General features: G+C 39.2%; 1 protein-coding gene across 12 annotated transcripts in view; it reads left to right on the top strand.

Moving 5' to 3' along the window:
• The window catches only part of PRIMPOL (primase and DNA directed polymerase), a 40,203-nt gene that overhangs the window by 24,458 nt on the left and 983 nt on the right, over positions 1–14,762 (top strand). For 11 of the 12 annotated variants that reach the window (XM_059685695.1, XM_059685694.1, XM_059685697.1 and 8 more), the window contains 6 exons: positions 2,032–2,194; positions 4,661–4,749; positions 6,980–7,069; positions 7,378–7,486; positions 13,043–13,125; positions 13,207–13,253. In XM_059685695.1, coding sequence (XP_059541678.1) covers positions 2,032–2,194; positions 4,661–4,749; positions 6,980–7,069; positions 7,378–7,486; positions 13,043–13,125; positions 13,207–13,253 — 581 coding nt within the window. The remainder of the gene's footprint in view (positions 1–2,031; positions 2,195–4,660; positions 4,750–6,979; positions 7,070–7,377; positions 7,487–13,042; positions 13,126–13,206; positions 13,254–14,762) is intronic. The other variant, XM_059685696.1, reaches the window with a different exon arrangement.

The following is a 14,762-nucleotide window of genomic DNA, read 5'->3' as shown; positions in this document are numbered from 1 at the left end:
GTGGTTCCATAGTCCCTTAAACTGTCTTCACCTTTTACATTCTTTTCTCTTTTTTATTCTCTGAGTGATTTGATTCTCTGCCCTGTCTCTAATTCACTGATTCTCTCTTCTGCTTCATCTACTCTACTATTGAACCCTTCTAGTGTCTTTTTCAGTTTATTTATTGTGTTCCTCTGCCCTGTGATTATGTCTGATACTTTCTTATATTTTCTATCTCTTTGTTAAAGTTCTCGCTGTTTATCCATTCTCCTCTGAGTTTGTTGAGCATCTTTATGATCATTACTTTGAACTCTATATTGGGTAAATTAGTTAGTTTCATTAAGGTTTTTTTTTCTTTCTTCAGTTTTATCCGGGTCTTTCATTTGGAACATTTTCCTTTGTCTCCTCGTTTTTCTTAATTCTCTGTTGGTTTCTATGCATTAGATGAAACAGCCACTTCTCCCAGGCTTGAAGGGTTGGCTTTGTGTAGGAGATGAACGTCTGGTTAATCCTGCTCTGCCCTGGCTCTCGTCCATCAAGCCTTTGTGATTGTCCAAGCAGGCTTTTTAACGATCCCAACTAACTCCCAGTAGTTGAGGCTGTGCCAGAAACAGTCTGTGTCTCAAAAGGGAGCATCTCAGCACCCCATTATTCTGATTAGAAGCCAGACCCTCAGGCTGCAGCTTTTAAAGAGTGCAGATATACACAGCCCTGTCCTGGGGACCGGAAGGGTAAGCCCCAAGGCCACCAGAGCCAGGCCATCTGGAGGAGTTTCCCTAGCAGGAGTCACAAAGACCAGGTGCCAGACGAGTGTATACGCTCCTTTATGGGGGGCCATGCCAGCGAGCTGTTGCGAGGCAGAGGAAGAGGGCAGAGATAGGGTCCCCTGGCTTACATTCTCTGGGAGTAGCTCTGTAGCCTCAAAATTGTGTGCCCAACCTGAAACCTGCAACTAAGACAAGCAATTAAGACTCTTTCACAGAAAAGCTGTGTTCAGTCTGTTGTCTGTGCAGTGCCCTGGGGGTGGTAGCCTGCCAAGAACTGCCTCTCCAATTGTTACAGTCCTATGGGACCCACGAATGCAAAGCAATCATGGGGTGCCCCCTGAGTGACAAGTGGGGCACCAGAGTGTAGAAGCGCCCCTCTGGGAGATAGTGGTGCTCTGGACACAGCCTGAGAGCACAGAGGAGTGAGACAGGGCGTGCCCAGCTGGCGCCTGCTAAAGAAAGGAGAAAAGATGGTGCCAGTGGCGTTAACAAGGCAGAGGGAGAGCGGGAAGATGGTACCCACCAGCCTGCATCCCCAAAGGGTGTGTGAGCACTTGTTCTCTGCCTGAAACACTTGCATTCCCACAGGCTCTATCCACTGAGCCAAACAGGCCAGGGCAGCCATGCAAACCAACACTTTAAAATCCACAAATGGGTTTCTTGCACATAAAGTCTGGTGCTTTTCAAAGGGCTGCTTCTGGGCCCAGGTGGGTGCATCTGCATGTGAGCCCTTTAAGAGCCGTGCCTGTTGTGAAAGATAAAACAAAACAGGCTAATAAAGTGCAAAATTGTATAAAAAAAAAAAAAAAAAGAGCCGTGCCTGTTCGCCACAGCCACGCAGGTGATCTTCAGAGCCAGGTGTCTGGGAGGTTCTGTTTCTCAATTGCTGGTCTTAAAAGTTGGGGTTCCCCAGGAGAATTTCAGGGTTCCATTCTCCCCCCCCCCCCCCAGCCATGTGATGGGTTGCCCTGCCAGGGGTGGGGTTTAACGTGAATGTGTCTCAGCCCTTCCTCCCTGTTTTGATGTGGCTTCCTTTCATTTTCTCGCTGTGAAGGGGGACTTCCACCAGATTCTAGGTTTTTTCCAGAGGACGTTTTTCTATCTATAGCTTAGGTTCATTGTGACCACAGGAAGAGGGGGGCTCAGGATCTTTTTAGGTTGCTAAGGTGAATCAGAACTGTTGTTTCTTCTAAAAATGCTACACAAATTAATTTCACACTTGCTGACTATAAAAACAAGTAACTGAAAACGTGCGTTCATACTGTTTTGTTAATTTTTCATATAGGAGTTTATACAAGAAATAGGAACTTTCGGCTGTATAAGTCATCCAAAAAGGGGAAGCCTGTGGTGTTGGAGGTCGCTGAAGATAACAGATTTTCTCTTACACAGTCAGAGAATACTTCTGAAGAGGAACAGTATTTCCTCTCTTCTTTGGTCAGCAATGTCAGGTATGTAGGATCAGGAGTAAACCATTGTGTGTTCATGAATATTGCACAGTGAATGGCATTGCACAGCACTAAAATGTAAATTGTGTAAATTCATTCTACCTTAAACAAGAAAGTCAGTTCTTAAAATTCTAGATTACTGTTTTCTTTTGTCTATTAACTGAAATATAATAGTAAAATTTATTTTCTAACCACATAGTATTCTCTTTATGTCTTTTTATAATTATATTTTATATATTTTTTCAGTTTTTCTAAAATGATTAACATTTCTATAAAGAAGAAAATAAAAATAGTTTTATTGCATTTAGAAATATAATTACTATTAACATTTCATTTTTTCATATATGCACATACATACATAATTTATGTAACTCCATCATTTAAAAAAATATTTGTTGAGAGTATATGGCAGGGGTCCTCAAACTTTTTAAACAGGGGGCCAGTTTACTGTCCCTCAGACCGTTGGAGGGCCGGACTATAGTTTAAAAAAAAAACTATGAACAAATTCCTATGCACACTGCACATATCTTATTTTGAAGTAAAAAAACAAAACGAGAACAAATACAGTATTTGTATTTGCATGTGGCCCGCGGGCCGTAGTTTGAGGACCCCTGGTATATGGTATGTCACCTGTTTTATCCACTCAACATATTCTGAATATTTGCCAAGTTAATAATTTGCCAGCAGTTAATTATAAGTAAAACTTTTAATACCTATATAATTTTCCATTGTATTTATATACTCTGATTAGTTGTTCTATTGTTGAATATTTGATTTTACATATTTTGGTCATTTAAAAAAGTGTGAAAGACTTCTTTCAACAGAAATTCTTGCCTTTAGCCCAGTTGGTGTGGCTCAGTGGTTGAGCGTCAACCCATGAACCAGGAGATCAGGGCTTGATTCCTGGTCAGGGCTCATGTCTGGGTTACAAGCTCAGTCCCCAGTAGCGGGTGTGCAGGAGGCAGCCAATCAATGATTCTCTCTCATTATTGATGTTTCTATCTCTCTCCCCCGTCCCTTCCCCTTTCTGAAATAAATGAAAAAATATATACATAAATATATTTGCCTTTAATCCCCTTGATTCTAGGCTTGCAGTTTTTGTTACTCCAAAGCACTAAATTACCTTGTTAACTTGCTCTTCTTTTGCTTTCCCCAGATATAATCTTAAAGAGAAACTCCACAGAAATGAGTTTTAATAAAACTGTTTTAAAATATTTGCTGTGGGGAAAATTGTGCCTGGATTGTTCATGTGCAGCAGTCCCAAGGAAGGTGGGGGATGGTTGCTTTTCTTCAGATGTTTCTGGACTGTTTGAGTTCTTCCATAACATATCTCAGAAGCAATGTCAAAGTATTAGTTTCCTTACCTTTAAAATGGAAATAAGACATCTGTCTTAGGGAGTTGTTAGGATTAAATAAGTTAAAACGATATATAAAACATATATGCAGCCCTAACCGGTTTGGCTCAGTGGATAGAGTGTCGGCCTGCAGACTGAAGGGTCCCAGGTTCAATTCCGGTCAAGGGCATGTACCTTGGTTGCAGGCACATCCCCAGTAGGGAGTGTGCAGGAGGCAGCTGATCGATGTTTCTCTCCCATCGATGTTTCTAACTCTCTATCCCTCTCCCTTCCTCTCTGTAAAAAATCAATAAAATATATTTTTAAAAAAATCAATAAAATATATTTTTAAAAAATAAATAAAAGTGGTATAATAACACATATTTTTTTAAAAAAACATATATGCAGTGCCTGGCACATAGTATCTGCTCAGTAAGTGTTGTAGTAGTGGTAGCAGTTTCTGAGATCTAGAAGTAGTATGGGAGTAGTGAAAAATGGTATGACAATTGCTGCCCCCAGTTGTTGGCCCCAGAATAAGATCACATCCTATCATGTATGGAAAAGCAGCATAGGGGGCCTATGATAGATACAGCCTGAAGTCCCCCATTTCTTTTGTAGCTTCAGTATTAATTTCACAGAAATGCAGAGTTCTACTGAATTAGGGCCTCCTTTGTTGTCTTTTGTGTATCCAAGTAGAGGATTTCTTTTTGAAATTAAAGGCAAAATTCTTTACGGTTATGAATGCCTCTTTTATTTTCATTAATTTCAATCCATTTTTCCCTTTGCTCTCACCAGTCTTTTCCTTCTCTTTTCTTGCCATTATTCACACTTTTAAATCATTGTAACATTTCAGAGGCTCTGTTTGGGGAGTGGGATTACACTTCCTTCCGTCCCTTCCTCAGCCTTGGAGTCCTCGGCTCACTCCTCAGGAACGTGTTTTAAATGATCACCAGACTCCTTTTTATGTGGGTAGGATTGGTGCTTCTATAGGCAACTGTGGCATAAATGTCCTGGAATAATAGCTGTTGAACAGAGGATTTTAATATGGAATTCTTTGAGGTTGTTTCTTTTCTGTAGCTATGTCTCTTTAATTCTAATATAATATTATTTTGTTTCTTGAACATATTTTCTTCAGATTCTCAGATACTTTACGAATACTTAGATGTGACGCATCCGAGGATAAACAAAAACAGGCTGGGCATTTTAATAGTACCAGCACTTCAGGTAATTATACAAAAATAATTTTCTATGAAAATTTAAGGATGTTAAATCTGTTTTGCCTTTAAAATCTTAAATCTTATGGATTCATATCTACTGATATTTTAAAATAACTAAGTTTCTATCCAAAATGAAAATTAAAGAGATATTTTAAAAAGCTTATTCACTAATTTTCATTTATACCGTTTTGAAAAAACGCCTACCTAAGTAATATATTGTTTGTATAAAATGAACACATATTAAAATAAGACACCTAAGAGTTCTCTTCATCCTCTGTCCACAAAGGGATGACCACTGTCAGTAGCTTCGTATTTAACCAGGAGGGTTTTCCCTGTATTTCCAGTAACTGGAGAGCATCTCATTCTTTTAATGGCTGCAGTTTCTCATGAAAAGTATATATTCTTCATTCCTATACTGAAGAACATACAGGGTTTTTTTCCTAAGATTTCCTACATAAACTCTCCAGTGAACATTTATACACACACACACACACACACACACACACACACACACACACTCTAGAGGCCCAGTGCACGAAATTCATGTGGGGGAGGGGGGCAGAAAGGGGGGATGTCCATCAGCCCAGCCTGCACCCTCTCCAATCTGGGACCCCTTGGGGGATGTCTGACTGCCGGTTTAGGCCCGATGCTCGATCCCACGGCAGTCGGACGTCCTTCTCGCAATCTGGGACCGCTGGCTCCTAACCGCTCACCTGCCTGCCTGCCTGATCGCCCCTAACCACTCTGCCCTGTCTGCCTGATGCCCCTAACTGCTCCCCTGCCTGCCTGATTGCCCTTAACCACCTCTGCCTGCCTGTCTAATTGTCCCTAACTGCTCCCCTGCCTGCCTCCCTGCCTGCCTGATCGCCCCTAACCGCCTCTGCCTTCCTGCCTGCCTGCTTGATCGCCCCTAACCACCCCTGCCACCATTGCTTTCTCCAGAAGGACAACTAATCTATCCGGTCTAATTAGCATATTACCCTTTTATTAGTATAGACTTTGGGCTATTATTATTTATAATAGTGAAAAACTGAAAGCAATCTAAGTGTACAACAAAATGGGATTGGTTCCGTAGTATAAAATTCTCTGAAGTCATTTAATTAAAATTTATAGTCTAATATAATATGGAAAATATCCACTTATGATGTTAAGAGAAAAAGTAGACTCAAATTATATGTTGAGGTATGATCACAAGTTTTTTTAAAAAATACGAATAACCTATTATATAACTAACAGTTATTTTGAGACATTGTTTTGGAGTTTCTCTTATTTATGCTTTAATATATTTCCAGATTTTCTCCAATCGTGTATATTACTTTTGTAAGTGAAATATACAGGCTTTATTTTTAGAAAAGTAGATTATTCTATCTTTAAATGTTGAATGAGATTGTAAATATATTATTCTAAATTGTTCCAGTAGACACTTAGATACAGAATGTAGCTGAGTGTCAGTGCCCTGCATCTGAAGCCACCAGAGAACACACCGTGTTGAGCAAGCCCAGCGTGTTACTGGTCACAGCGATGGCGGGCGCACACCATAGGGAGCCACGGGGCAGCTCAGTAAAGGGTGTTAGGATTCGGGCTTGCGTTAGGGGCTTTTGAGGAGGGCCCATCAGGGAGAGTTCTATGATGAATATCGAGAAATCTTGCCTAGAAAGAAGGCAGACTTCAGGGAGACTAAGAAATAGCAGTTAATTATGTTAGACTAAGAAATAGCAGTTAATTATGTTAGACAAGATAAGGGTGTATATGATCATTTCTTTGGCTTGGAAAATGTCTGTTCGTTTTGTCTGTGTTCAGACATGTGTTCATTTTTGTCTTGAATCATCATCGCCACAGAATGACCTCATCTGATGAAATAGTTTATGATGAACAGAACACGAGGGCTGAGCTGTGGTGCCCAGCCACCTGGTAGCCACACCCAAGCCCACCTCATAGGACCAGGCAGCTCCTGGGTGTAAGGGACTGTGCTTCCTTATTAGAGTGAAGAAAGCAATTGATATGATTATACATGCTTTTGGTAATAATTAGTTGACATTTGGCTATATTGAGAGGTTTGAATTTTACCTGCTTGTAGGATAATAAAAATCCATGACCGATTAAAAGGAACATTGCAAAAAGGGGAGATTTGGGAACCAAGGGGGAGGAGGTAACCCAAAATTATACTAAACAACTTAAATCAAAACTTCTCAACTTTAACCATTATCATTTATAATTAATTTTTCTCTCTGTTGCAGTAGAAAACATTGAAGGTTTTCAGGCCTCACCCTACCCTGAAATTGATCAATTTGTTCTTTCTTTGGTGAATAAAAATGGCATTAAAGGAGGTAAAGACAATCTTATTTTTTATTAACTGTTTTATGATAGAGTAAAAATGCCTTTAGAGCCGAAACGGGTTTGGCTCAGTGGATAGAGCGTCGGCCTGCGGACTGAAAGGTCCCAGGTTCGATTCCGGTCAAGGGCATGTACCTGGGTTGCGGGCATATCCCCAGTAGGAGATGTGCAGGAGGCAGCTGATCGATGTTTCTCTCTCATCGATGTTTCTAACTCTCTATCTCTCTCCCTTCCTCTCTGTAAAAAATCAATAAAATATATTTTTAAAAAAATGCCTTTAGAAACATTATTTGCATTTTAGGGATTCGGCGTTGGAACTACTTTTTTCCAGAAGAATTATTGGTTTATGACATTTGTAAATATCGCTGGTGTGGAAACATTGGAAGAGCCCACAAGAGTAATAATATCATGTAAGTAATATTGTTTATTACTAAGTTCACATTTTATTTATTTATTTTTAAATATATTTTATTGATTTTTTTACAGAGAGGAAGGGAGAGGGATAGAGAGTTAGAAACATCGGTGAGAGAGAAACATCGATCAGCTGCCTCCTGCACACTCCCTACTGGGGATGTGCCCGCAACCAAGGTACATGCCCTTGACCAGAATCGAACCCGGGACCCTTCAGTCCGTAGGCTGACGCTCCATCCACTGAGCCAAACCGGTCAGGGCAATAAGTTCTACATTTTAACCAGTATTTTTAATATTTATAATTTTTAAAGTTAAAAATTATTGTTTTTATAATCTATATATATAAAAGGCTAAGTTGATTTGCGCATAAGCGATACAATAAAGCTCTCCGTGGCGCCAATCACACGCATGTGTTTCAATCTGTCATTGTCGATCGTGAATTCGGTTGACACTTCTATTATAGAGAAAGGGTGAATAGAATAGCGATATTAAAATATTTCTTCTAATTAGTTTCCTTTCAATGTGCACAAATTTGTGCACCAGGCCACTAGTTTAGTTATAATTCAATTTATATTTAGTTTGTGTTATAACATTTAATTTGAATATTTTAATTACAACCTTCCACCTAGCACCTATCATCTACATTTGTACTTTATTTGGTAAAATAATCTTGTAGATAGTATAACCTTTAGAGGACTAAGGTAGGATGCAGTGGGGCTAAAAGAAATGAGACAGTAGATGATGAACAATGGTGGAAGGTCTCTCTCCTATTGCCGGTGGCCCCTGACACCTTACGGAGGCTAAAGTGCAATGGAACAATTTGGACAAGAAGGAAACTTCTCAGTGTTAGGAGTTGGAGTGCAGGTTATGTTTATGTGTTCAAGACACAGAATGGCATAGAAGGAAACCACTGTTTACTGAATGCTTGCTGTCCATGCCAGGCCCTGTTTTAGTTTTAGTTTCTTTTTAATCCCCTGGCAAAGGAGAGGAAGTAAAGGATGAGTAAAACCAGAAACAGAATTTTAAACAATAAAAGGATATGGTTAGAACAGGGATAGAGTAGAAACCCAGTAGTTATGTTATATAAGAAATTGTGCTGTTTATCTATTTACCGTCAGAGCTGAGACCTCTGTATGTCCAGCACATACAGCACATGTACCAGACGTGAGAACATGTCACACAGCAGCTGCTGGAAAACCAGAAAGCATGCTGGGAGCGTGATTCTGTGCTGTACTGCACACTAGCTTAATTCATTAAACAATTTCAGAACTATGCTCAACACACAACACTGTAACATAGCAAAACACAAAGGAAGATACCACCCCTAGTCCCTGAACCAGTGATGACTATGGTTATGGTTTTGGTGTATCTTTCTAGTCTTTTTCTATGCATTTAAGTTTACCAGAAAATTATCATCCATATACAGTATATGACCATCTTTTAACTTTCTGAAATTGTTGGGTTGCTGTCTTTCTTTCTGAAGAATTACCAGTATTATGTGTCCATAATCTACTTTTCCTTAACTGTGCAGTACACACAGAAAAGTGTGCCATGGACCTGTGCATCTACAGACTGACACTTGCCACTGCTGCCCCCACGGAACGAGCAGAACTTGGTCAAACCTCAGAAGCAGCTTGTGGGCCCAACCCCAATTTATTCCTCTCTGGACCTCAGAGACAATAGCTATTATCCTGAGTTCTGTCTTAGTTTTCCCCTCGCTTTCTGAACTTTTTCCATATGTGTTTGTATCCCCAAGCAGTATATCATTTCATCTTAGACTATTTTTAACGTTATGTAAATTACGTGCTTTGACTTACTTTTTGGTCAGCATTGCATTAGTGAGGTTCATCCATTCTGCATGTAGCTGTTGCTCACTCTGCATGATTGTGTGAGGTCACTATATAAACACGCCAGCTTACCTGCCCTATGGACATGTCACTTTCTGTGATGAATAATGAAGCTACCCATGTGCTTGTGCATATTGCCTAATGCACATGAGTTTCTCAAAATATGTATCTGAAAATAGCTGCTGTCATAGAATATGCACGTCCTTAATTTTACTAGGTAATAATTATTTTCCCTACTGGCCATGCTAATTATACTCCCACCAGCAGTGTTTTCAGATTTCCTACTGCTCCATATTCTCACCAAAGCTTTGTTAGGTTTAAAGCATTTGGTTGGCTAATCTGGTGGGTGTAAAATATTGTAGTTTTGCATGAATTTCCCTGGTTCCTAGTGAATTTGAGGAGTGCATTGTCACACCACACTCGGGAATCTGATTCCTGCCCAGTGTCAAGCTTTACTGAGAGACAAGGAGTCAGAGGCACAGGCAGCAGACTGAGGCCGGGGACACCTGGCAGGTCTCCTGGGTTCTTCCTGCACTGATGCTCTGACTCAGGTTAAAAGCTGAGGCAGAGCCCAGCCAGTGTGGCTCAGTGGTTGAGCATAGACCTATGAACCAGGAGGTCATGGTTCGATTCCCGGTCAGGCACATGCCCAGGTTGTGGCTCGATCCCCAGTGTGGGGTCTGCAGGAGGCAGCCGACCAATGATTCTCTCTCCTCACTGATGATTCTCTCTCTCTCCCTTCCTCTCTGAAATCAATAAAAATACATTTTTTTAAAAAAAAGCAAGCTGAACCAGAAGTGAGCAGTCACCGCACACAGCAGGGAGCACTGAGGTGGTGAAACATCTACATGTTATACTTAGTTACATAGCATGTGACGTTCTCAGGGAACGGTGCCTCATATCCATGGACTAGGTTTAGTTGCTATATGCAGAAATCAGGAACGTCTTGCAAGAGCATTCTGTGGATAAGGACTCTGCCTAGCAGACAGCATTGGTCCAGAGGTTCCCAGACTTGGATCAAGGTGCCCTTAGATTCTTGGTAATTTCTTCACATTGATCCGAGGCCTAAGAAATATCTAAGTTCTGTTCATGAAATAGTTTCAAACAGCTTCCAGTATTTTCCCTAACAGTTTGGTAGCTCTTTGAAAAAACAATATTCACCAATTTGTATTTGTACACATAGTGGAATGATCACCACAGTAAATCAATGTGTCACCATAGTTACAAAAATTTTTTATGAGGAAAGGCTTTAAGATTTACTCTCTTAGCAACTTTCCAATAGGCAAGACATCATCCTTAACCATAGTCTGTGCTCTATGCTATATCCCCATGACTAACCTATAACTGGGCGTTTGTAGCTTTGACCCTTCTTTAATACAATCACTGTTAAGGGGATGTGTGTCCTCCTGAGCATCGCATAACCTCTTAAAACACTGCCACCCCCACCACTGTCTCCTTCCACGTTGATGTTTATGGTTCTTTTATCACAGCCACACCACAAACTCCAGCTCTCCAAACACCAACACCAGGGAAAGGGATGAAGGGGGATGCAATATTAAAGCCCCAAACTGCAAGCAGATATCCAGGCACCATTTCCCTAGAAAGATGTAAATGCCCTGTTTGCCGCGGGCTCTGGTCCCTGGGAACGGCAGCATCGGTTGTTCCTAGGAAGTCTGTCACTGGACTGTCTATGAGGCAGTGAGAATGGCTGGCCTGCATTTTTCTCTCCTGGGTTCATGTCTCACTACCTTGTGGTGGAATATTAGCCATTTATGTTTCATTGTTTTAAAAATTATATTTTATTGATTTTTCACAGAGAGGAAGGGAAAGGGATAGAGAGTTAGAAACATCGATGAGAAAGAAACATCGATCAGCTGCCTCCTGCACATCTCCTACTGGGGATGTGCCTGCAACCAAGGTACATGCCCTTGACCGGAATCGAACCTGGGAGCCTTCAGTCCGCAGGCCGACGCTCTATTCACTGAGCCAAACCAGCCAGGGCTATGTTTCATTTTAATGAAGTGTGGGACGATTTTACACTACTTAAATTTAGTGGTTATAGGATTGCTTTAGTTTGCTTAGTTTGGTATATTTCTATCTAGTATTTTGCCTACTTTACCAAAATTTTCAATGTAACTGGCAAAAGTTCATAATATTCTTATATTTTTAGTATAACTTACATTTGTAGTTACATCTGCAATTTCTAATAACATTTGTGTGTATACCTTATTTATTTTTTAATTAATTTCACAAGAAATTTACCAATTTTCGCTTTTTGGCCCTTTGTTGATTTTTAAAAAATTTTGTTTACTTCCTGCCTTTTCTCTTATTAGGATTTATTATATTGTTCATTTTCCATTGTTACTCATTTGTTTTAGCCGATAATTTTTGTAAATAAGCTTTGAAGATCTGAAGTCCCTCTGTGATAACTTTAGATCCATTTCACATATTTGAGTATGTCTTTTCAATTCTATTCAGTTCTAACCATTTACTAATTTCTACCATGATTTCTTTCTTGGGTCAACTGGTTATTTACAAGTTTTTTAATTTCTAATTAAAGGTTTTTAGTAGCTATCTTTTCATTTCTAAACTTGCTTTGTGAAGAGGGAACATGTATGAATGAATACTTTTAAATTTAGTAAAATTCACATTGTACCTAGCAATTTTTAAAAAAAATTTTTTTTTTAAAATATATTTTATTGATATTTTACAGAGAGGAAGGGAGAGAGATAGAGAGTTAGAAACATCGATGAGAGAGAAACATCGATCAGCTGCCTCCTGCACATCTCCTACTGGGGATATGCCCGCAACCCAGGTACATGCCCTTGACCGGAATCGAACCTGGGACCTTTCAGTCTGCAGGCTGACGCTCTATCCACTGAGCCAAACCGGTTTCGGCTAAAAAAATTTTTAGCAGTCAATTTTTATAAACGTTTTATAAAGAGCTGCTTTTATTTGAAGCAGTATTCATATATAACTATTACATCAAATCTGTTAATTGATTTTTTAAATTTCAGAGAGAGGAAGGGAGAGGGAAGAGATAGAAACATCAATGATGATAGAGTCATTGATCAGCTGGCTCCTGCACGCCCCCTACTGGGTATTGAGCCTGAAACCTGGGCATTGTGCACCCTGACTGGGAATCAAACTGACTTCCTGGTTCATGGGTTGACACTCAATCACTAACCCACACTGGCCGAGCCGTTAATTGCTTTTTAATTATGTAATTCAAATTTCCTATATCCTTAATGATTGGTTATTTGTTGTGTCACTTATCAAAAGAATGTTTTTTTTTAAATCTCAACTTATGGTAAAAGGTTTGTTTATTCTTAAAATTGTCAATTTTGCTCACAAGCAGGATGGGGCAAAAGTAGGTTTACAGTTGAGTATGTGAAAAACTGAGTTTACTGTTGTATTATTTTCCATATGAAAACTGTAAACCTACTTTTGCCCCACCTGTACTTTGAAGCTATCTTAATTGGGTACAGAGTAGGAAATGTATTTTTTCTTGGGAGATGTATTTTTTTTGCCCACAAGTCCACTTTGTATATTTTTGGCAATCAGTTTTCTTTTGCTTGGTGTATATTTTTTACTTTTTAAATTTTTGTTTTCTCCATCTTTAAGAATTAGCATAGCTCTTATAAAGAGCATGTAGCTGAATTTTCTATCTATTCTGGCTATTAAATAACTTTTTTTTTTAACATAAAGGATTTTGGTTGATCTGAAAAATGAAGTTTGGTATCAAAAATGTCATGACCCCATATGTAAAGCGGAAAACTTCAAATCTGACCGTGAGTTATTAAATTTTACATTTACCACAAACTGAAGATTAGATGTCTGTGTAAAACAGTTCCACTCTCTTTCCGATTCAGGATTTCCTTTACCTGCTGAAATATGCCTCCCGTTTCTTCTCAAAGAGGTAAGTGCAGATTTTAGTTTCTCTCCTGACTTAGTCCTTGGTACAACGTATAAAAGCTATGAGTAGTGTCCATCCAAATGTGTCCAGTTTTTACACACACTGTGGGAAACGAGGTGTAGCGCTGTTCATATCAGCGCACCGCATTCTTTTGCGCTGCTCCATATCTGTTAACCAGTCCCAAGTGTTAGCAAAGTTTTGCTCCACAAAGTATACAAAAATACTCATCTTTGTGTTTCTTTAAACCAAATAAATCTGCAGGAAGAATTTCTAGAAGTAGAATTATGTCAAAGGGAATGTACACATTTTAAATTGTGGTAGATTGCCAAACCAACATTTTTCCTTTTAAAACTTTCTTACCCAAAATAATTTACATTCATTGAAGAAAATAGAAAATACTTAAAAATTAAAAGGGGGAAAAATCATCCTCACTTATATATATAGCATATAGCTGATGTAAATGTTTTGGTATGTATCTTCCAGAATTTGTATCTGAGTATGCATATACATATGTGTGTGTATATATATGTATACAATACACATATACATATGCACTCATATATATATATATATATACACACACACACACACATACATACACACACACATATAGTTTTGTAAGCTTTTATTTCTAAACTATCAGAAATATTTTCAATATTACCAAATTGCTCTCCACTTCAGTTTATGAGAGAGCACCTGCTACCCTACATTTTGCTTTCTAATGTTTACCAACCTACTATGCAAAAAAGTGGTATTTTAGTTGTTTTACTTTACATTTCTTAATTTAATAATGAAGTTGAACTTTTTTCAGATTTAATAGATTGCCTATAACTGTCCACTTTTCTTCTATGTGGCCTTAAGTACTCTTGTGCCACGTTATCTTCCAGACTTTTTACTGGTTGGTTCCCCACCACCCATCTATCAGCCTTGTCCTTGAGTGTTATGGTTGAATAAAGGTTAGCCAATATAAGCTAAGTAAGTGCTTAGAAATGTAGTCTCATTCTTGGTCTCTAGAAGCTGGACTAAATAGCTGGTAGTCAGTCTCTGATAAATTAATTTTTAAAAATAAAAAAATAAACTGCCTCTAAGAGGAAGAATATCATCCTTGTTTTACCTGGAGTATTATTTTGAGCATGTTTATGGTTTCAGTGGGTCTGCTTATCTAGTCAACCCTCAAAAATGCCAGATGGAAGTACTCTTGGTATAGTGTTATCACTGCTGTATAAATGGTTTCGGTTTTAAACTCATGTCTTTGTCATTGGGGCTTCTATAACCACAGACCAGGTGGCTTCTAAACAGCAGACATTACTGCTCAGTTTTGGAGGCTGGGAAATCTCAGATCAAGGTGCTGCCTGATGAGCACCAGCTTCCCGGGTCAGAGAGATGCAGCTGTTATGTTGCACCTGTTTCTACGTCCCACGTGACAGAAGGGAGGGTTCTTGGGGGTCTCTTAAGGGCACTAATCCTATTAATGAGGGCTCCACCCTCATGATGTAGTCCAGTCCCAAATGC

The sequence above is a fragment of the Myotis daubentonii genome, chromosome 2 (genome assembly GCF_963259705.1).
Source record: "Myotis daubentonii chromosome 2, mMyoDau2.1, whole genome shotgun sequence".
Taxonomy (NCBI): Eukaryota; Metazoa; Chordata; class Mammalia; order Chiroptera; family Vespertilionidae; genus Myotis; species Myotis daubentonii.
The sequence above is the reverse complement of the archived record's forward strand: the minus strand, read 5'-3'. Positions and strand labels throughout refer to the sequence as shown.